This window comes from Phyllopteryx taeniolatus, chromosome 13 (genome assembly GCF_024500385.1).
Source record: "Phyllopteryx taeniolatus isolate TA_2022b chromosome 13, UOR_Ptae_1.2, whole genome shotgun sequence".
Lineage (NCBI taxonomy): Eukaryota > Metazoa > Chordata > Actinopteri > Syngnathiformes > Syngnathidae > Phyllopteryx > Phyllopteryx taeniolatus.
The window spans coordinates 15095402-15119787 of record NC_084514.1 but is presented as its reverse complement, the minus strand read 5'-3'; the positions used below and the strand labels follow the sequence as shown (position 1 = coordinate 15119787).

Here is a 24386-nt window from a genome sequence, read left to right as displayed (position 1 = left end):
CAGGCGCATATCTAATCTTCTGAACGTTCCAGTGAGCACGGTTGGGGCTATAATACGAAAGTGGAAAGCCAATCATACCACCATAAATTTGCCTCGATCAGGTGCTCCTCACAAGATTTCTGACAGAGGAGTGCAAAGAATAATCAGAAGAGTTGTCCAAGGGCCGCCTGTGGAGAGCTTCAAAAAGACCTGGAATTCGCAGGTACTGTTGTCACAAGGAAAACAATGAGTAATGTACTTCACCGCCATGGCCTATATGTACGCTCACCACGCAAGATCCCATTGCTGAAAGAAAAGCATGTCAAAGCTCGTATAAAGTTTGGACAAGCCAGTTAAAAACAGGGAGAATATAGTCTGGTCGGATGAGAGCAAAATTGAACTGTTTGGACGCCATAATGCACACCACGTTTGGAGGAGAAATGGCACTGCATATCACCCGAAAAACACCATACCAACAGTGAAGTACAGCGGTGGGAACATGATGGGATGGGGCTGCTTTTGAGCAAATGGTACTGGTAAACTTGAGTGTGTGAAATGATCCCATACTTTGGACATTCCTTGTCTTTTATGCCCTGTTTCCTCCTGGCGTGTGCAATCCGTGTAGAAAAATAATGACTGCAAAATCCCTCGATATAGCAAAGTAATATAATGTAAGTACAAAAAATAAATAAAATCTGTGATGCATAAAACCCATAAAAAGTAAACCGCAATAATGGGAGGGCCGACTGTATGTTGAAGTGATATATCTCGACGAACGTAGGAGATTCTTCGCCGCTTGTGCATGTACATATGCACGCACACCTTAGGTGCATTTCTTTCAGAATCGAATCCTCTGCAAGCCATTTATTTTAAGGGCAATGTAAATGTTGTTTTAAACTGTTATGGGATCATAGTTTGCGGTATATTTCTGGTTTTAACTATTAATATGCAATTAAAAATTTTAGGGTGGTGGTGAATTACATGTGGTTTTTCGCTATGCGCGATAGGGCTCAGTCTCCATTACTAATAATAATAATTCCAATTGTTTCAATTGGTTGAAAATAGTAACTAGCACAGCGATGGCGAGGAACAACTTCCTGATTTGACTGTTGACCTTGACTAACTCAGCCATTTTGTGTCAGATGCTCTAAACCATAGGTGTCAAACTCAAGGCCCTGGAGCTAGATCCGGCCTGCCACATAATTTTATGTGGCCCGCGAAAGCAAATCATATGCGTCAACTTCCATGATTCTTACTAAAATCTGTACCAAAATTTCAAATTGTCATATGTAATAAACAATAATGTTGAGAGATTGCATTTGTTTGGTGACCAAACCACTTTTTAAAGATACTTAAACAATAGTTGAACAAACTTATCCTTATGTTTTCAAAACTAGTTATGCCTCAATTTGTTGTGTATATTGAATAATATGATGAGGTGATGAACCATTTATATGGTTGCAAAGTTATAATGGCACGGGGAAATCGTAACCACGTGGCCCGCGACAAAAATGAATTTGACACCCCTTAAACGAAGAGGGTTCTTGCTTACAACTGGTATTACAGTTTGTGGAGTTGCGACAAAACATCTCACACAAAAGCATGCACGCCCGCATACTTACCAGATTTTGCTGACAAAGCCAATAGAACTGCTGGAATTTCTGTGACATTAACAGCTGACCGCTCCCCACAGCACTTCGGATTTTTCCCAAGACTGTAACACAAGTTTACATACTTGACACTGTAATTAAAATTGGCATATTTTATTATACACAATGTAGTTTGTGTCACTCACTCTCCTCTGACAAGTCATTTTCTTCAGCTTCTGCCTCCATCTCTTTACACCACCCTTCTATCCTCTTGGTCTCAGTGTGGAGCAGCTGCATGAACCAGCTCCCGTCTCTCCTCAGAGAAGGGGAGCTACGCCCCGACTCACCAGATGCGACTGCATTCTCTTGTGGGGAGGGGGGCTCCAACTGCCACGTGGGCTCACTCGTGGTCTCTCTGGGACTGGGGGGCTCAGCTGGGGTGCGGTAGTCCTCGCGGTAGCTGAAGAGCCCCTGGGTACGTACGGTTCGTACAGCTCCATACTGGGTGGGTGTACTGGGCTCGGAGTGACGCTGAAAGCCCCCGCCGAACTGCAGGCCTTTGTCCTCCATGGTGGGGAAGCCCTCCAACTCCATGTCAGCCTGCACAGCTGTAGTCACGCTGTTGGAGCGCTTGAACCGGCCTTGTCTGAAGGTCAGTGTGATAAAATTGCTTGATTACTTTGAACAACAAGAGACAAACACAAATAATGAAAGTGACAGTTGTTGACAGTGATAGCAAAAATTCAAAACCATTCTCTTACCCTTTCTTGTCATCCTCCACCTGGATCCCAACAGAATGGTATTCCCTGGAGCCTTTGCTTTCAGATTCTGAGTCTGTTGCAGCCTCCACCTAATGCACAGACCCAATACAAGCCAATATTCCTGTCATTATGCGAGCTACCACCCCCAATGCTTGTGTCTTTATTGAACTGGGACTGGGCTTAACTGTCCAACGCTTGTCAGTAAATATTCCATGATTTATGGAGGTTTCAAAGACAACAAGGTTTCTCTCTACAGGTCCTGTGTGCTTGCTTGCTTTCACCTAAAATGTTTTGTTGCTGTTGTTGACTTCTGTAGCAGTTGAATTCATTTAAAAGTGAAAGTAACATCAAAACAACAACAAAAGAAAATCATACAAATGCCTACTGTAGCATTTTTAAATGTCACTTTGGAGGATACCACTGATGATTTGTTGTTTTTTTTAAATAAAAAAATGAATAAATCCCCTGCGGTCATAGATGGGCTTCAGAATATCCTTTATTAATTCAAATAAATGAATGAAGGAAAGTCGGTTCAGATCAAACAGCTGCTCGAAGCTTTGTTCTGTTCGAATGATCAAGTCTGATTCTCAATAAACCTCAATTATAATACTAGGAAACCACAGCGGAAGCTTAAAAACTCCCCTGTGACACATTAAAACTCTTCCGGCATAAAAGGGATACAGATTTTCCATTCTGCTGGACCTAACAGCCGAACAGGACAAAAAAAAAGAAAAAAAAAAAAGGTTCAGATCAAACGAGCTACAATTGGAGTCAATATTGGCTTTACATTCATTAGAAGGACGGAAACACTTCCTCAGTATTGCAAGTCAGTCAGTGATTGATGGCGAGAAATAGAAAATAAATAGATAGATACATAGTAGATAGATGGTCATGTGTCTGTAGCATTCTGTGGTCTCTTTCCAGTTTGTCTCTCGTCTGTGTTTGCTGATCTCCTTCTTATCTAAGTTCTTTGCTTTCTGATCCTAATTTCCTGTGGGCTTGATGTCACAATAACTCGGTCTGTCTGCACTTCCCAGTGCCCACTGAACATTCTGTGTCTGAGTCTGTAAAAGAAATGGCTCACAAATCAAAGGTTTGGTGGCACACAGTATGTGGATATTGAAACATATGATCGCTGCTGAAAGGCAATGGACTGTACCATTTTGTCTCTTTGCTCACTTGAATTCACTGTTCTGTGTGAAAAGTGCCCCTCTGCCCCTTATACACAGCAATAACAGAGCAGTGCATACAAGACCTATGGAAGAAATTCATATAACTTCGGCTCACTTCATTTTTATCACTAGGAGGGTACATTTCTTGTTTGAAATATGATGTGCTTGAAATCAAAGTCTATTTATACGATGAAGTGGATAAAAATATTTTGGTATGCTGGCAGAAAGTCTGAAATGAGAGTAGAGCAGCTTGTTATGGTGACCTATATAACTTGTTGTTGGAAGCATAACAAAAGGGTGAACAATAAGCAATATCTGTCATCATACCACCTCCACTAAGTTTTCAGAGAATGCAAACAGCAATGGTGACACTTCCCAGATAATGACTGTAAAAGGTTAAAAGCTCTGACCATCTACTATGACTATCTACGCAACCTCTATGTTACTGTGATTAAAGGTAATTATGTAAAGACACCAGTCGGCACTTTAGAACACAACATACAGCGAATGCTACTGCATAAAGTGGCCTTCTGGGTTACAAGCTGTTGAGATCATGTTGACAAGGTGAAAGATAAAATACTACAAATATGTTGCTTCTCCACAAATGCGGTTTAACAAGTGGTATGGATGAATGAAAAATCAATCAAGAAGAGGGCTAATTTAGCTAATTCTAATGACAAATTCATTCATATACATTTTCTTGCAGGAATCCCTTTTATGCTGCATTCAAGTTTTATTACTTCTGCATTGTACATATTGAAGTTATTTTTATTTTTTTTTACTTAAAAATCTTCATGCCATTGAAATAAGATGAAAGAAAAACAGAGAATATTGGATATCTGTATGTCCTATACATACCATGAATTGACAATAAAAACCTCTGAATGTTAAATAAATCTACAGTCTGTTTTCTGAATTTCCATGCAGAACAGATTGTGTTGAAAGTTGATATATTACAGTCTTTTGTAATCTTTTAGGACGTCTATGTCAGGTCGAGATGAATCAATCCAACCTTAGGTGAAGTAGTTCACTGCATTTGAGCCGCATTTTAAAAACAGTAATACTATAATTTCTCGTGTATAATGCGCACCCATGTATAATACGCACCCCCAAAGTTGACCTCAAAATTCTGGAAAACCGTTCCACCTATGTATAATGCGTTTTTACAATGCATAATTTTGCTTCTACCAATATGATCAAAACATATTATTATCTGTATTTTATTAGTTTTTTCAAATAATTATTCTGAAGTTAGGTGGCACGGTGGCCGACTGGTTAGAGCGTCAGCCTCACAGTTCTGAGGACCCGGGTTCAATCCCCGGCCCCGCCTGTGTGGAGTTTGCATGTTCTCCCCGTGCCTGCGTGGGTTTTCTCCGGGCACTCCGGTTTCCTCCCACATCCCAAAAACATGCATGAATTGGAGACTCTAAATTGCCCGTCGGCATGACTGTGACTGTGAATGGTTGTTTGTTCCTATGTGCCCTGCGATTGGCTGGCAACCAGTTCAGGGTGTACCCCGCCTCCTGCCCGATGACAGCTGGGATAGGCTCCAGCACGCCCGCGACCCTATTGAGAAGAAGCGGCTCAGAAAATGGATGGATGGATGGATTCTGAAGTTAAGCACTTTATTTGACCAAGTTTTATTTACTTGCTCTTATTTTAAAATTCACAGCCATACTTTTATTTAGTAAATGAGAAAACACACAAACATAACCATAAAGAAATTAATGATGGTTGTTGTTCAGTCATCAGTCGTATTTAAACAAAAACAATATTTCACAAATTCTGACAGGGTATTTAAACTTATGATTATTAAACTTATTAAACTGTACATATATGCAGTCATACGTACCCCTGTCATATTGGAATAAAAGTGTAGACTACACGTTTTTCATAACCTATAGGTGGGCGTTGGCATATTAGAATGAAAGTGTACACCTTTCTCATAAGCTCTAGGTGGCGTTGGCATATTAGAATGCAAATGTACACCTTTCTCATAACCTCTAGGTGGCGGCGGCATATTTGAATGAAAGTGTACAGCTTTTTCATAACCTCTAGATGGCGACATACATTTATAAAATGTGAAAGTTTTTTTCATTTTTCCTTATACCTATGTATAATGTGCAATATTGACTTTTGACAATTTTTTTGGGGGAAAAAATGCGCATTATACACGAGAAATTACGGTATATCTAGAAGAATGCATTGTTCCTCAAGCTGACTTTCAACTATACAGAGCAGTACATTTTCATACGTTTCAACATTACATCTACTGTAAAGTTAATGATTTTGATTTAATGATTAAAATGAAGTCATTCAGAACCATATGTGGGCTGGTGTGGGAGGATGATGGCCTGATTGCATGTTACTCGTCAAGCTTTGAAGGCAGCAGTTCATAATCAGTCTCAGTCGTGCTCGGCTGGCTGATTTGCAGGGCAAAGATCAAGAGTTAGGTGGCTCATGTGAGCAAGACAGTGAAGTACTCGATGTATTCCAGGGATTTTCTGTGTATTTTGATGAGGGAGCGAAAATATGTAGGAGTGAATGGGAATACAGTATATTGTACTGGCAATACTATAGCTAGGTACTGTATGTTCACATGCAGTACATGTCACATTAGCTATGCATAGTTGGTGAATTTAATAGGTGAGTTTTTCAGTGAAAAACAGAAGATTGTTTCCCCCCAAAAATCAGCAAATTTTCCAGGGAGAAAGAGCGAATATGTGGGGGTTTACTTTCTGGACATCATTTGTTATCTGCCTATTTGTATTTCTAATGTTTCTGTGAGCATAACGTTCGCACAATTCACACAATAATCAAGTGTAATTCGGGGCTCTAAGTGCAGCCACCCCTCTAAGTGCAGCCACCCCTAGCTCCGCCCCTAGTCATCATGGTAACGAAATCTGTACTCGCCATTGGCCCAGCAGCATGTGGGACGGGATGAGAGCTGGCTCACTTGCATGAGGGGGGGGCCATCATTTCAAATGGGCTAATTTCAGCAAGACCAAAAAAATAGGGTGTTTAAGGTATGATATAATTCTTAGTCAATCACATGTTATAAAGACACCTGATAACTGTAAAAACAATTATAAAATGTTTCCTTTAATATGGTCATAAAATGCCAAATGACCCTTTAAACGATCACCCCAATACCTTTTATTAAGATTCATGAAAGGGTCTAAGTGTTTGTATATGCGTAGGAAAAGGAAGGGGAATATAAATGAGCAGGGAAATACGAAGTAGAAAGTCCTGCTAGAGGTGAATAAATATGAGAGACATTTTTAATTACTTACTCAAGGGCTAATGAGCGGTAAAAATAAATAAATAAAATCTCTCAATGCACACCGCAAATAAAAAAAAAAAAAAAAACAAAGACAGAAGGGAAATCATTAAAGAAAGTGCATTTTAAGTCATTGTTCATTCATTGCAAGGTGGGATTTGGTGTATTTTTCCAAATTAACTGCTCAAATGCAAACATAAATGGAGATGGAGTGAATGGAGCCTGGAGGAAACCATTCACTAGAACATGAGTTGAATCCTAATTGATGGATTGTGGAACGATGACTCACTGGGCCTATTTTTAGCGACTGAATTGAGAACTATGTTTCTCTTTGTGTTTGTATCATTATGCAAGAGTTGTGGCATTCTTTAAGCCCCCTTGAGCCCTCACAGAGAATCAAGACTAACCTGTATTCCTATGGAGGATCGAGGTGTCTTTAGGTACTCCTCAGCCTTAGACACAAGGATGGCCTTGTCACAGGTGAGGACTGAGCTGTGGCTGTCTGTGGACGGGTGTCTTTTCCCAGCCATGACCCCAGCTGCCTCCATGGCCAGAGTCACGGCCTTGGCACTGTCCAGGCTTTCAACTGAATTATAGAGGGCCCTGCCGGGGCTCAGCCCCAGGGTCAGCCCATCAGGGCCCCACATCCCGCCGTGGAGGTGCCTCCCCTCGTGGTAGGCATCCTGGGTGGACTCTGTGCTGCTTTGGGCTGTGATGGAGATGAGGGGTTTAGAGGTGGTGCGGGGTGGGACGGGTGGAGGTGGCTTCTTGTAGCTTGGTGTGTAGGTAATGGCTGCAAAAGAGGACACATTAAGTAAATGCGCACATTATATAAATCATCATTGCACAAAAAAAAAAAAATCACCTGTTGTCATACACAGCAGAATACTGTAAATCACGGCTTCCTGCAAGTATATTAACTGGCTGACATGTTGAATTAAATATGATAAAACTCATGGCCCATCAAAAAACTTCAGAGGCTGTGCTCGGAATTGTTCACTCATTCCCTACTCCCAAATCACCGTATATTTTTAGATCGTGGGTTACGTAGTTCACACATCAGTTCAATAAAAAATAGTTTTCGAACACTTCCTTGGCGGAGCGCGCCTTTAAATTACGTCATTGCTGTTGCATAGTACAACGTACTACGTACGTTTTTCACCGATGCAGCAGACTGACCTTTTTCACGGCAGCCATGTTAACACAAGGGTGTGTAAACACAGCTGTTACTGATGTTACTGATGTCATTAATTAGGACTCTGTACTAGCATGCTAGAGAAGCTTTATTTATTTAATCAGCAACACCTGTGTTTACCTTGGATTTGAGTTTTGGAAAAATTGTTTTAGAGGAGAAACACTGCAGTAAAATTGCTGTTCGTTGATTTCATTATAACATTGATACTTTTTGTCTTACTACATTTCTTATATTTTTATTTTTTTCCATTTTTGTTTGTCTTTTTATTGTGTAAAATAAACAATACAAGACAGACAAGACTTTGAGTACAATAATAAATTTCTTGCGAACCAACTTCAGTGCAATAAACAAAAGTCATTAATTACAGCCATTCAAGATTCAAATGGCAGCTGCACACAGTCACCGCGAGAAATAAATCAAATATTTTACAATTATTATAGCAGCTTAAAGGCATCTTCGAACAACCCAGACCAAAAAGAAATTTTAACTTTTATTAAGGATCTCAACATTCCTCAATTAAATACAGAAATTAAAGAGAGTCTTGATGTTCCTTTAACCATCACAGAATTACATAACGCATTAAAAAATATGCAATCGGGACGTGCGCCTGGCCCAGACGGAATCTCCGTCGAATTCATTAAACATTTCTGGCCAATACTAGCGCCTCTATTTTTCAGAACAGTCAAGGAGATAAACTATAAAGGTCAAATAAGTAGCCATATGAACACAGCTTCAATTAAATTATGACTAAAGTCAGGTAAAGACCCCACTCTCCCGGCTAATTATCGCCTCTTATCTCTGATTAATGTAGCTATCAAGATTATCTCGAAAACCCTCGCAGCGAGACTTGAAAAGGTACTTCCGTCGATAATCCACTATGACCAGACAGGCTTCATTAAAGGTAGAAGTTCCACAAATAATGTCAGACGTCTGTTAAATTTAATAAGCATGTCACAGCGTAAAAATCGAAATGTAATCATCATGTCACTTGACGCAGAGGAAGCGTTCAATAAAGTAAACTGGGCTTTCCTGTTTGCAGTACTTTGCCAATTTGGCTTTGGAGACTTATTTATACATTGGATAACAACATTATACAACTCGCCGAAAGCGACAGTTACCACAAAGAATGACATCACAAAGTTTTACTTTACAAAGAAGAACCAGACAAGGATGCCCACTCTCACCAATGCAATATTCATCAAACCTCTTGCTATCGCTATACGTCAGAATGCTAATATTAAAGGTATCTGCTTACTAGTTACAGAACACAAAATCAATCTGTATGCTGATGATATTCTTCTTTATTTACAGGAACCCAAGTCTTCTCTTCAGGCAGTCGTCAATCTTATTAAAACATTTTCACAAATATCAGATTACTCTATCAACTGGACAAAATCAATAATAATGCCAATAACAGCAAACTCATGGAATCCTGCAGATCAAATCCCAGATTACATCACTCCTATAGGGAACATTAAGTATTTAGGTATTAATATTTCGACAAAACTCACAGAGCTAACCAATCTAAATTACACAACACTTCTGGAAAAAAATCTCACATGACTTAAAACGCTGGAATAACCTATGTCACTACTGGGAAGAATAGCCACAATAAAAATGTAAACCTTACCTCAAATAAATTATTTATTCTTAATGATTCCATTTAAAACCACATTTAAATGGTTTCAAACATTAGATTCTGCCGTAATACATTTTTATTCAAAAAAATAAGAAAAATAGAATTAGTTTATCCACTCTTCAGAAAAGTAAACAGGAGAGAGGCCTAAATGCTCCCAACTTTAAACACTATTATTTAGCTAACCAATTACAATACCTCATCATTCTTGGCTAGAATTGGAACAGATAGACTTTAACAACATCAAATTCCCATTTATTTCCACAAGTCTTAAAAGCCATTAAATGCTTCAAGAACCCAACAATCACATCCACCTTAACGGCTTGGTGGGAAAGTTTAGAATCTACACGATCTCAATTAGCTCCCAGTATGCTTTCCCCAATCTGCCATAATCCAGATTTCGAAATTAACAATATATCCCTTCATTTTAGCACATGGGAACAACATGGAAATGACCACCTAAAACAACTATTTAACGATAATGTTTTTAGGACACGTGATGAACTGTTCCAAGAATTCCAAATAACAGGCGGAAACTTTCTTCAATACAATAAATTAAAAGCAGCAATAAAAAAAAAAAGAATACCAACACTCCAGAGCACCATCGAACCACCAGAGTTTGTCAAGCAAATAGTGAAGCTTCTGCAAAGGAAAAAAAAAATCTCTCAAAAGTATATAAACTAATTTCATGCACTAAATAAATACACCTACCAATCACTAAATGGGAAAAGACCTTTCTATGTCCGCTGACCGTAACTACTGGATACAGATATGTAACAATACGTTTAGAATGACAAGAAACACAAATTTACAGCTTATACAATATAAAGCACTCTATAGAACACACTTTACTCAATACACTATGCATAAAATGGGCTTCTCTCCATCTAACAGAGGGGTGTGCAAACTACGGCCTGCGGCCACATCTGGCCCGTTGCTCATTTCAATCCGGCCCACCAAAGATTGGTACAGAATCGCCCAAATCATATCAAAATCATTACTGCATTCATTTGACCTTGTCCTGTAATGCCGAGTGGTTCCACCAGGTTGTGCTGTAATGCCCAGTGGTTCCATCAGGTTGTCCAACAATCCCCAGTGTTTCCACCAGGTAGCGCAGTAGGCTACAGTGATACATTGACTTTGGCTGTTCTGTTTTTACTCTGCTACTGCTCTGCACCCTTCTTCAAGCACGAGTAGGCCAAAGAAAAGAAAAGTCGACAGTGAGTGCCGAGTGTTTAATATAGAACGGACCACTAAATACATTTTCACTGAAGTCTGGTCAAAGGCTGTATGTCTAATTTGTTAAGAAATCATTGCAGTTTTAGAGGAATATAACATCAGCCGTCACTTTTCTACCAAGCATGCTGATTATGCTAACAGCCAATCAACGCAGGAACTGATGGCTTCGGCTCAGCGGTTAAAATCAAGCTTGCAAGTTCAGCAAAACACCTTTCTGACAAACTGCCATTCAAGATTCAGTCACACAAGACCTTGAAACAGCGCCACAGGAGCTGCAGATGGAACCAATGTGGTACTGTCTTAAAAGAGAAGTTCAACTCTCAAACTGGATGAGTTTTATACTTCATTAAGCGGAGACAAAGTAGCAAAAATCATGAAGATGGCATAGAGGATGCTAGTGGTGTTTGGCTCTACATATGTGTGTGAACAGACTTTTAGTGTGATGAACACCAACAAAACATCCTACAGATCCCAGGTGAGTGATGAACACCTCAGATGTATTCTGAGAATTGCCACAACAAAACTAACACCAGACTTTGATGCACTGGCAAAAAAAGGTGATCAACAAAACAACACTGTTCCCATTAAAAGTACATCCAAGTATTAACCCTACAATGCCTTTTTTTCCCCGTTTATTTTTTATATGTAAGCATCTGTTCCTGGCTTGGCCCGCCTGTCAAATTTTAAAAGTCAATGTGGACCCTGAGCCAAAAAGTCTGCCCACCCCTGATCTAATATATGTGCGCAATGCACCGAAAATACCCCAGACACCTATTTTCATGCTATATGGGAATGCACACCAATTCAATGTTTTTGGTCTTTGGCCTCTTAATCACTCACCGAGCACACACTCTCACCACTCACTGTAAATATTTTTCTCACTAGTCACATCTGGGCACTCATACATATCCAGGGGTTCCTGGGGGACTGGTATGTGGTCGGGAGGGTGCGGGTGTCGGACTGGGTTTAGCACATCAGTGCTGTTTCCCGGTCCGGTCGCCCTGCCCCTCCGCCCTGCCTGCTACCCAGGATTTTAATGCATCACACACAATCATCCTCATGTGTCTTTTAATGCACCACATACACCCATCTGTGGGGGACGGTGGTTCTTGGGTGGGGGGATTTGGCTGTTAGGCAGCAGTGCCTGGCAGCCCTGCCCCCCCCCAACCCCCCGACTAACTGGCCTCTCCAGATTTTAATGCACCACACCACTCGGAGGGGCCCTGATACACGGGGTAGGGCCAATGACTGCCAGTCGGGGACTGGCAGTCATAGTAACAGGGGGGGAGGTGGGTTCTCACTAGCTTCATGGCGGTACTCCTGAGGCTGGGCACCCCGGGCTGGATGACTGCTTGGTGTTAGGGCTCACCTCTCATGCCCCGCGGCTGCTCCTTCGGCCCCCTCATGAACTCATGAATATGCAAATTGCTTGGGTATCCCCTCACTCACACTCTTGCCATATAGACTTTTGTAATTTACATAGTCACTCCCACCACACTTCAGTTGTACAGCCGGGTTCGCGACCCTTGTCCTGCATGCTTCCTGTCCTGTCCTTGTCCTGTCCTTCCCTCACAGGGTGTAGCACTACTGCCCTAAACAACACTCATATCTAATGTGTCATTGTGAATCCCACCTTTTCGCGATTCACCATTTGGGAACTCCTCTACTTGTTATTTTTGTGTGTGAAAGCTAACTAAAAATGATGAATTACGAAAAAACTCACCTTCAAGGTGCGTCAGAAAGGTTGTAGGACTGGTGTAACAAAAGATATATTTTAAACCCAAACTACGAATTTCCCATTCAATGTGCTTCAAGTTCACGTTTTAAACCACAGAGGAGGTGATGCTATGGGTTACCCTTGGAAAAACTGTCACGAGCTCTGTAGTTCTGGTTTTTGTTCTACAAATGCTTAGATCACACAAGGTACTGTAATTAATGAAGGCCTTGTGGGATCTCTTTTGGATTATAATGAGGTGCCCCGTCCACACAAGCCCTCCCAAAGGTTGGCGCCAAATTAATAGCATTTTGCCTAATTAAATCGTAGCTTGAACAGCATAATTACTGGAGACACTGCTATCAAAAATGAAAAGAGAGAGATTGCCATTTAAACCAAGCTCCTCAAACCTCTTAATACATTCTAATGTCCTCCTCACCCTTAATTTGGTTGTGTTTATTAATAGCCATAAAAGTCGCATCTGGGAAGATTGTTCTGCTTCAGGGAATCAATGGCTCATGCAGCTGTCCATTCACAATATAAACTTCCCAGTGATGAACAGATGCATTAGTGACAAGAAGCAAGAAGAGTGCATGTGTACAGGCGCACGTGTGTGTGTCTGTGTTTTAAAAAAAATAAAATAAATTTAAAAAAGCCTATTCAGGGGCATGACTCAGCAGGAAGACCAAAAATACACCTCATAAGTCATCCAGAGGAGGGGCTGGATGCCGTGGGGTGTTGGTGGTAATAGTTCGGGCCTTGGTTTGTAATTCCTACTCCTATCTTGACCCAGGCAGAATTACTCAGCACATATTTGATCTGAAGTGAACACACCCAGACTCACACACGGGTTATTTACGCACGACGCAGTAAGGTTTTCTTTAGATGTTCCTTTCCACAACAGCAGCCTTTATTTCATAGCCTTTTGGCTGCACTGCTTCAAGTACATGTCAGATTTTTTGTCCAATCAGATTCCAGCTTCTATATGCTGCAAACGTCACAGATGCTGTCGTGATACATTTGCCTGACTTTGGTGCAGGCAGCGTAGGGCCAGTTCCCACTCAGTCACAGTGTTTTTATGATTAGCAAAACATGTCTGTAGCAAACTTTGCACGTTAATAAATTTAATAATCAGCATCTCTGGTGAGTGTGATGTATTTTATTTAACATTTTTGTCCGGTTTCCTCTCACATCCCAAAAGAAACATGCATGGTATGTTAATTGGCAACTCTAAATTGCCCGTCGGCATGACTGTGAGTGCGAATGGTTGTTTGTTCCTATGTGCCCTGCGATTGGCTGGCAACCAGTTCAGGGTGGCGGGGTACACCGATGACACCGTACTCCTGCCCGATGACAGCTGGGATAGGCTCCAGCACGCCCGCGACCCTAGTGAGGAGAAGCGGCTCAGAAAATGGATGGATGGATGGATGATTCCATGGGCGGCGGAACGACTTTGAAAGTGTGTTCACAGTTGTTTTGAGGCACGTTTTTGGCCCTCTGAAACAAATCGTCGGCGGTGTGTGTGTGCTGATTGAAAATGTTGGAAAAGAGCCCTTGTTTTTTTTTTTTACGTGAACGTTTCTGGAAATAACAATGGGGGGCCACAGCATTGTTGTTCCATTTGTGTTCATCAAAATAGCAGTTGAGGCGGCACGGTGACAACTGGCTAGTACATCTGCCTCACAGTTCTGAGGACTGGGGTTCAATTCCCGGCCCCGCCTGTGTGGAGTTTGCATGTTCTCCCTGTGCCTGCGTGGGTTTTCTCCGGGTACTCTGGTTTCCTCCCACATCCTGAAAACATGCATGGTAGGTTGATTGAAGACTCTAAATTGCCTGTAGGTGTGAATATGAGTGCGAATGGTTGTTTGTTTATATGCGCCCTGCGATTGGCTGGTGACCAGTTCAGGGTGTACCCCGTCTCCCATCTGAAGATACAGTAGCTGGGATAGGCTGCAGCACGCCCGCGACCCTAGTGAGGTTCAGCGGTACAGAAAATGGATGGATGGAAAATACTAGTTGATTGCGAAGCAAAGTGTACATGTACTGCATTCCCTGACAGACAGGAATGTATATGCGTTTGGATAAGATCTGGGCGGTCAAGCAATTGGTTCACATGTGCGTAGTGCTTCCTGACAAAGTGACATCGCCTGGCATGCATATTACTGCATTATCAGTTGCTTTGACAGGTCCATATGAATGGGAAACAGTTTGACAATGTGGTCTATTGAAGAATGCAAAGAAAGAAAGAAAAAACACTCCCATTTTTAGGTCATTGTCATGTAAAGGCACCCACAATCTGCAGCAGTTCTCCATACCATGTGCACCACAGTGACCACAAAACAATTCATCATAGTGTCAAAATATAAAAATAAATGACATTGCAGAGGATTTGTTCAGATTTTCACCCCACAAAACCTCATGGATTAATACATCTGGACAATTTGAGAGGCAATGTTATGGTCAAAGGCTGGCCTACCAACAGGGTAACAGAAAACTGCATCAAGACACCAGACCCTAAATGGGCCAAACTTCACTGAATGTTCCCTCTGGTATGTGATTTAATACCTGCAATTCTGCTCTATAGGAAGTCTTTGACCATATCAGGCTACAGGGCCTGTGTTAAAAAAGTTTACTTAGTTTACTTCCTGTTTGGAGATTACTTTAGGGTAAAAATCTGGTGTTAAAAGTTGAACTAGACTTTTGAAGGAAAATAACAAGGGACATATGCTCAGATTTTGGTGGGTGATAATAGAAAAAGAAATTACCATAAATCCATTATGAAGTATACCAGTCATCTCTTTCAATGTGACAGTTGACTCCTGTGAGAGCAGGGATTCACTTCTTTGTACAGTTTGGGCAAAGTATGAGCATAATCAACAATTAGTTGATTACTTTGATTGTTGAACAAGCTGACAATTAATCAATAGCATCTTAAGGAAATTGATACAAAATCGAGACAAACTCTATTACGCACAACTCCTCTACAAAGTCTGGAATATGGAAACATAGTACAGAACATTCAAAGAGATTCTCCCGTCTCTAGATTCAAACCGTGATAGATGCTTGTAAAGGTCTCCCAAAGGGGGAAATTGACAGAGTGAATGGGACTGCTATCTTTATTTTATATATTTAAATTATATTATTATTTGGGACCCTGCTCAAGGGCAGAAACAAAACTCCCAAAAAAGAGACTTTAATATTGTGGACTACAAAACCTCAAGTCCTTAAAGGCTGACTTACCCCTGCCCCCCCAAATTATTTTAATTGTACCCCATATCTCATGTGCCTTTAGGAGATAAACATACTGTATATTATGAGAATACGACATACATGTGGTGTTTGCATAACTGTGCTAAGCAATGCAGCAGCATTTCTTTGCCTGGCTATGTGACCTTGACGAAATATCATTAACAGTTAGTAAAAGCTATGCCAATAATAGACAACACGGAATGTAATATTTTTCTCACTTTCTTTCACAAGTGCAAACAACTAGCATGGTATTGGCGAGGCTGATAAACACATGGCAATGAGTCAACCGCTCCATCTCGGTTAGGACCGCTGTATCTGGACTAGCTAACATGATGGTGAGGTGGGGGTAGCTGAGTGACACACCATTAAGAGTCTTTCTCCTTTGGTGGATTTATCACTGAAAAGCAAATGCAGCACTTTGTTTTGCAGCCGGCTATTAAGGATATGTAAATGGGTAGGGAAAGCACGATGGACTGTAAACAAAACATAATGAGCACTGTCGCCTTGTATTGCTGGTAGAAACCAAGGAATAAGAAAAATACCAATAAAAAGCCATTACACACGTTTCCGCCCTGGGTGCTAAGTAAAAACTCAAACAGAACAATGTAACCAATAACTTTAAACCAGGGCTAAGTCAAATAATGAAGATATATTTACAGTTGATAGATAAATACAGCCTTTTTACTCACATAGCTAGCTAGCTAGATGGATAAAGCCTTTTTTTTACTCGTTTGGGCCAGTGCACTTCAAGCACGTTCAACAATATAGGAAGTGAGCCAAAACAGGCCAGTCTGTGTGTGGATCAAATCACCTTACATTTGGTTGCGGCAACATGCTCATCACTCTCATCTGTTTGCATTCACCTATATTACAAATAACACAAGAAAGTGGCAAAAGATTTGTTACAGATTTGTTACACACCCCTGTTCAAATGCAAGGTTTTTTAGGATGTAAAAAATTGAGACCAAGCTAAATCATTTCAATATGTTTTTCTACTATTGATGTGAACAATAACCTGTACAACTCAATTGAATAAATATTTTAGAGAGGGGAAGTAAAAATGAACAAGTGAGATAAGGTAGTTGCACAAGTGTGCAGACGCTCTAATATATGGGAATGTGGCTTTTGTTCCAAATGAAACAATCGTTACGTTAAAGGGAGTCAGCACCTGCCACCATTCAAAATGCCTTGGATTAACCTCAAATAAAGTTCAATGTTATCGTATGTTTTTCCTGACATTTTTGTAGTCAAATCTTAAAGCAAAGCGCCACACAGCTCCAAGCGCATCAGAGGGATCTCATTGTTCAAATATATTAGTCAATCGAGGCATACAAATTCATTTACAACACATTCAATATACTATGGAATACAGTGAAGACAGTCGTCCTTAATAGAAGAATATATGGCACAACAACGACATTACCAACAACTGGACATCCCTTCAAAATTGCTAAATAGATGAGAAGAAAACTGGTCAGGCAGGCTGCCAAGAGGCTGACAGGAGCATTGAAGGGTTGCAGGAATTTCTGGCAAGTGCTGGCTGTTTGGTACATGTGAGTCTTCCGTCTTTTTCATATATCTGTGCTAAGGGGTAGGGTGACAAGACGGGAGCTTTATCTTACAAAGAAAAATATTCAAGCCCTGCTAAACGTTCCCAAAATCCACTTGAAATCTCCCAAATGCATGTGGCAAAATGTGTTATAGTCCGATGAAACCAAGGTTAAACTTTTTGGCCGTAATTCCGAAGGGTGTGTTCGGCGCAAATACAACACTGCACAACATCGCCAAAAGAACACCACGTCTACAGTGAAGCACGGATGTGGCAGTATCATGTTTTGAGGCTGTTTTTCTTCAGCTTAGTCAAGGTAGAGGGAATTATGAAGAGTTCCAAGTTCCAGTCCATACTAGCACAAAACCTGCTTGAAAGCATGAAAATGTCAGGAAAAGCCTACTAGAACAACTTGGTGTGTGCTGACTCCCATTAAACAGGAGTTTGAATATGATTGGTTAATTCTGGCCTGGAATTTGAACGGGGGTGAGAAGATCTTTTATATCAACTGTAAATTCACGACATTTGCCATTTTCATTCCTTTCTTAGAGTATTTCAATCGACTGAAATAAATTGAAATAATAAATTATACCTGCACTGTGTTTAAAAAAAAGATGAATAATTTCTGACATCAAAAACGTAAAAAAAAAAAAAAAAAAAAAAAATTAAAAAAGCTAACCACATAACATGTTTTGGTACTCAAAAATACCATTCACCAAAAAAAATGCACTCATAATTAGACTGGGGTAAGATTAATGTTAGGGTTTGCTGTACATTAGATATATACTGTATGTTGTTCCCCCAAAGTTGTTGTGCCACTGAATGCAACAACATGAGTGTACAGTGATATTGTAAACTGGTCTGAAGGGAGATATCACATCATCATCAGACAATGATGCAGTCATAAAAATATCGATGGCAGACAAAACAATCGAAAGTATTTTATGGCTGCAGTCACTCTCAATTAAAGAACATTGAACTCAACATGAAGAGAACCTGTAACTCTCCAACAGCCATTAGTGAGTGAGTAGATTCAAAAAAGGGTCAATACACTTGATGAATCAATGATATGGAACTGCGCTGCCTGGGAGAAGTCAGTGATTACACCGACCAAATTGCATCAATACAGGAAGATTGGTCCCATGTCACATGTTATCATTGCACATTATAGATAGTTTTAGCTCTTCAGTAAAAACAGATTAAGGGATATTTGTTGATTATAACAAATGTATAACAATTAAGCACACACCACATTATTGACACATACTGTATAAAGAACTAGACTTGTGGGTCTTCCAGGTTGCATTTCTTCATTTTTTTTTTATTAAAAAAAAAAAATCATTATTCTTTTTTTTTTTTTTTTTTTTTTTTTTTTTTTTTTTTTTTACCTGGGGGATGTTGAGGAGTCTGGTCAATACTGCTGCAGTTGGAGGGGAGGCAGAACTGGATGCCTGAAAACAAGGGAGTGGGGTGGACATTCAGAGGCATGGGCATATTAGCCCAAACATTCATTCTGTTTATCCATTCACTTTACATGGTGAGTGGATCCATACACAGTAGTGCTGGCTTTGGGGCTCTTCCTGCACAGTGGGTGTCACTTTGTAACAAATACAGAGTAGTCTGTCTACCATAACTTCATATACGTCTCTAAAAAATATCATATTCAATATGGGGCATTATTATAATAATCTAGGTTTAAACTAATGATACAATTACAGTACCTTCAAAGATATTTATTGCCATGAATGTTCCCATCAGTCAGAATGACAAAAAATCTTTACCTTTACAACAAATGAATTAGACTTTTTTGTCTTGCAGTTGTTGCAGAAATAAATGGACCCAAAGTAACAGATCTTGTTAAATCGAATAAATATCATCTTAGACATACGCTGTCTTGTGTCATCACTATTTAACTGTAATGTAAGTCGTCATGAAATCATGTTTAATGATTTATTGGTATACCATACCATTTTTAAAATTCAAGTCCTTTAAAATAAATTCCACGATCTTTTTTTTTTTTTAAAGGACATATATTGGAAAATGCACTTTTTAATTGCTTGTATACAAATAGCTGACCTTTTGGAGTGCATCATCAAATGTGAAACTACAGAGCTGGATTGAGCCGTTTGTGTTTGACAATGTGTCGAACGCATGCGCCACATGCGCATAAATATCTGTACACTAATTGTCAGGTATATGTATGAAGTGTAGTTATGAAGTGCTGCTTATTAAAATGCTTATTATTGTCTTTACGGAGGCTTTCTTTTTTCACACGCTTGGCTCCACTTCTACAAGTAGAAGCCGCTTGCCTTGTTCAACTCGGAGCTCCACCCCAGTAGTCATGGTAATGACAGCTGTACTTGGCATTGGTTCCGCAGTAGAGTGGCCCGGATCAACAGCTGCTGATTTTCACGTGACTGGACAACACCTTCAAAAGTTTCAGGAGGCGTAAAAAAATGAGGTGCACTGTAGTTCTTGGTCCTTGGGGTATTTTGTTGCAGACATTGTATTAACACAGCTGAGAACTGTTTTTAATTGTAAAAATAATGTATAATATTTCTCCACTGGAGTATAATCCTAAGGACAACAAATCTGATTATTAATCATTTTTCTTTTGATGAAGAGGAAGACTGTAATTACTTTTTCAGCTTTTTTTCTGAAATTAAGATGAAAACAATCTCTCAACAATCTCTCTTTTGCTGTGACCAAAAAAGGAGCACCCATATTGTTCACAATTGTGAGTATTTAATTGAAAGCAGATATTTTACAGTCTCAGATTTGAATTTTGGCCTCAGTGAATGACTTTCATTACAAGGTCATTTATTTGACACAGTTCTATTTCATTTTGCTTGATAAAAAAGTTGTATAATATGGGAGCACATGTTATATTACATTTTGTTGGCATAGATGTTTTGTAATATGAAAAGTTGGATATGGATGAGGGGGTAAAAGTAGGATGGGCTTTGCTGCTGAAATGACAAAACGAATACAACAATACAAGCAATTAACTTCGCATCGCTTTAAAAATCTTTCTGCCTCAGCCAATTTAGCAAACTTTCATAAAGTGCAGAAAAAAAAATCTTTTTTCTGGAAGCTCACTGATGCTCAGCTCAAAGGTTCCTTTTGTTGCAGTGTGCTTTATTAGAGCACAGACTTCAGTGGGGATGTGGAGCCCATTAATTGACACACAGCAAAGATATCTTACGATTGATCTGGCTTTTCAGCTGTTCCCGTCTTAATAGAATTGTGCCATCAGTGACTATCTAGGCGCTTTTAATTGCCCTGATTATAAGGCAGAAATTACAAATAGGCTCAAATGCATACTGTGAGGCATGGCACAGTTTGAATTACTGGAGATGCCATTCAACATTACCAAATGCGTGTCATCATTCCTTGTCACATGTCCCAAAATAAATATCCACACAATAATGTCCAGAACTATTCTAGATTATTCTGCCATTATAATCATTCTGTGGAATTACATTCTTAGTCTTAAGATTCCTTAGCCCTATGATAATGTTTTACCGTAAAAATAAGCAATATCAGCACTCAACATGACCTATTTTGGTGACTGATTTATGGAGTGTTTTAGAATAGGTTTACTCTTACATTGTTTCCATCTTATCATATGTGATGTGAATTGTTTGTATTTCGAGCTACAGTATATCTACAGTATATGCTATTACGGTTTTACTTTGGGAATATATTTGAGCATGAATGAACTTTCTTTAATAGTATACCAGATTCCAGAATGATAGATTATCATCAGCAAATATTTCATACGACTTTGTCGACCCATTAGCTCACACAGTAAACACCCTTGCAATTCATAGTTATATAATAACTGTCCAAATTATCTCACTCCACCTCGGAGTGAAAATACACATACAACCAAAAGAAAGGAAGGTTTCCATTGTCACTGCAGATTTTCAATTTTCCAGTCATCTGCAGCATTTTCGTAGTTTAAGAGAGGTTCTCAAAACAATTGACGAATGTTGTATTATTTATCCTCGAAACATGACTGAGCCCTTTACAGCAGTCATTTTCTTGTAGTTGCCATCCGATACAACATTTCCAGTAAATCTTGAATCCTTATTGTAAATTCATCACAGTTGAAGACAGTTCTTAGAATATGATAGCTCTCGATGGTATAAATACAGTTCTTTGTGGAATATTATGCAGAGGTCCTTGCTTTGAATGCCAATGATCTTATTACATTTGGATCATTCCATTGCTCTACATCACTCTGGCAGCTATTAACTATGAGTTATGAATATACATTGGGCTACATTTTATCTGCTGAGACTGAACTGCGGCTTCACAGTGTGAGAGATACATATGTGATTTCGGCACTGTTGTATTCATATCGCCCACTCCAAAGTTCCATACTAGCACTCCTCTGTACTGATTCTTTCTTCTGGGTCCTTTTCTGCCACCGGTACCATAGAAAGGCTTCCTCGTACAAAGACCGATCTGGACTATTTGTGGTCTTTTCCTTTACAAATTCCCCATGCCCCTGGGAATACTCCATGGTCCCAAGAGACTCTTCTATTATCTCATTAGGCTTCATGCTTGACTGGACTAATGATGGTCCCACTACATCCTCTGGATCATGTGAAGGTGGATCAATATCACAAAACAAAGGATCTGGTGATGGACTTGTCGGTCCAAAGTCCATTTCCAATGAGGTATCAGGGGATAGTGAACTAGGAGGTGATATTGTGACAGTGACTTGTGATAGTGGGGTTTTCTGTAATATTGACACATTACCATGGGGGTCAGAATCCAAGCAACACTCCGTAGCTGTTTCAAAGCAGACAGCATCTTGTGACAATGACTGATCTGACGGGCATAGTGTGGCAGGGTCTGCAGTGAGTATTTGGGAACAATCTGATTGGCAGAAAGGATTGTCCAAATCCAAAATAGATGGTGAGTCTATACTTAGGCCAAATGGCTCTGGTTCAGGGTCCATGAACACTGAATCTAGATCATCTTGATCTAGTGAAGTCAGCATGACTAAGTCAAAGTGAACCAGATCAGCATGATATATTGGTGTGCTATCAAGCGGTTCGGGAAGCGGTGGCCACTCTGAGTCTTCCCACTCTGGTTCAGTGTTTGGTTGAGTCTGTGGTAAACTAGATGAAAAGGTTGAATCTGGTTGCATTTGCGCAGAGGCAAGACCAATGCGACTAACTGGAAGGGACACAATGGGGTCAGGATTTGGATCGCTGTGAGTTGGACTCTCTGGAGAATCTATGTCAAAGTACTCTTCCACCACAATGGAAGGATATTTCTCCACATTAAATGATGGAGCAGTATCGTGATCACTTGTGGGTGCATCATGAACTACCAACTGGCTTTCGTTAATGGAGTCGGACGTTGATGCCATTGATAAGTCTATTGCTTTTGGTTCTGATCCCCTTGGGTCTGTTCCACTTGACTCTTGTAATCCTGCATTTGTTGGCGACACTAGCATTGGATTTGGCTTGTCTCCAGCAAAACGATATAGGAACTCAGAATCTGATGCAATGTCATACTCATGCTCTTCTGGTGAAGACACTGTAACCACAGGGACTGGATATGGGAGGTGGATATTCTCTCTCTCAATCTGGTCAAATTCTGCGGATTTCAATCCCATTTGGTGAGATGGTTTAGTATCCAAGTGGTAATCATTTGAAGTTTTGTCACTGCTTTGCTGTGGCGTGATGACCATGTCTTGGTAAACTGTCACCGAATCCTGTAGCCTTTCAAGGGGTAATTCTGCAAGCAGCACCATACCATCAGAGGTGAGTGACTTCTTTGTTACAGGATCATCTGATCTCCCAGCACCCTGGTCAGGCAGCTCTAGTTCTGTTTCTAGTTTTACTGAGGGGCCCACCTTGGGTAATTCCAAAGGCTTAGTTTTGGCTGCTCTAGCAGAAAATCGGATCATTGGATCCAAGGAAAGGGGAATAGCACTTTCCACATACATTGACTGTGGACGTGCGAGAATGCTTGGATCCATAGAAAGCTGCTTTGGCAGTTTTTTTTGTGTCACTTTCTTTTTCTCCTTCTCTTCTGGACAATTGATGGCTGCATCTGCAGTGCTTTGCCGCACCAATGTCTTGCTTCTTGCCTGAGTCCCTACTGAAACTTTAGATACATTTTTTATTTTCTCCTTAGCTCCCCTGGTGCTTTGATTTGCTCCTGATGTTCCAAATCCTTCAGCACCGAATCCTGCATGGACACCTGTCATTGTCTCTGCCGCAACACTTCCACCCAAACCCACCCCTACTGGCATTTTACAACTTTGGGGAGACCATGTGTTGTAATTACTTGTAAATGTGTTGAAATTGATGTTGAAAGCACGAAGTTCTTTACAGAGGTCCCTTCTGAGTTCAGCTAGCTCTAGACGCATGGCAGACACCTCCTCCTTCCATTGCATGCTGATAGCTGCAGCCAATGTCGCTGACTCTTTAATACTGGCCTGAATAGCTTTTGGTGAAGGCCTTTCTTGTCCAGTATGTCTCGGGGATCTGAAGAGAATTGGAGAGACTGGTGGTCCAGACAGAGGTTTGGCTGCAGCCACCAGGTTATCTTGGTGGCAAGACCTGTTTCTTCTGATGGGGCAGCCTAGATCATCATGTGCCAAAGGGGCTTTATCTGCTGCCACATCCTCATGTGCCCTGGCTTGGTTGAGTAAACAAGAGTCTTCCTGCACATAATTTCTGTCTGGAAGACAAATGTAAATATGTATTTGTAATATGGCCACAGGTGTGAGCAGCTGGAGAGAATGTGCTTTATATTGCCACAGAGCAGTAATATCAAGTCATGCACTAATTGCCATGAGTCAAAACGAGATTACAACATTAATCTAACGCAACAACGTAAATGTTATTATTGCTATTTCAATAACTTGCACAAATATCTATTGTAAAGATTATATTTATGTTTTACACTCTGTAAGACCATGATACATTACCATAATGTTTCCATAATGTTGAGAAAGCACTCCCATTTTGACTCATTTCTGTTGACGGTTTA

At 40.3% G+C, this 24386-nt stretch overlaps 1 protein-coding gene across 7 annotated transcripts in view; it reads right to left on the bottom strand.

The window, feature by feature from the left end:
• dlgap2a (discs, large (Drosophila) homolog-associated protein 2a) overlaps positions 1 to 24386 on the bottom strand; it is a 129315-nt gene that overhangs the window by 11552 nt on the left and 93377 nt on the right. For 4 of the 7 annotated variants that reach the window (XR_009791566.1, XR_009791567.1, XR_009791568.1 and 1 more), the window contains 2 exons: positions 18752 to 24074; positions 7491 to 7574 (listed from right to left, as the gene is read on the bottom strand). Coding sequence is in view for 3 of the 7 variants with exons in the window: in XM_061795677.1 (XP_061651661.1) it covers positions 1602 to 1693; positions 1775 to 2214; positions 2330 to 2418; positions 7189 to 7574; positions 18752 to 18814 (1070 nt within the window). In the remaining 4 variants the exon portion in view is untranslated. Of the gene's footprint in view, positions 1 to 1601; positions 1694 to 1774; positions 2215 to 2329; positions 2419 to 7188; positions 7575 to 18751; positions 24075 to 24386 lie in introns of those variants that run through there. The other 3 variants (XM_061795677.1, XM_061795678.1, XM_061795679.1) reach the window with 1 other exon arrangement.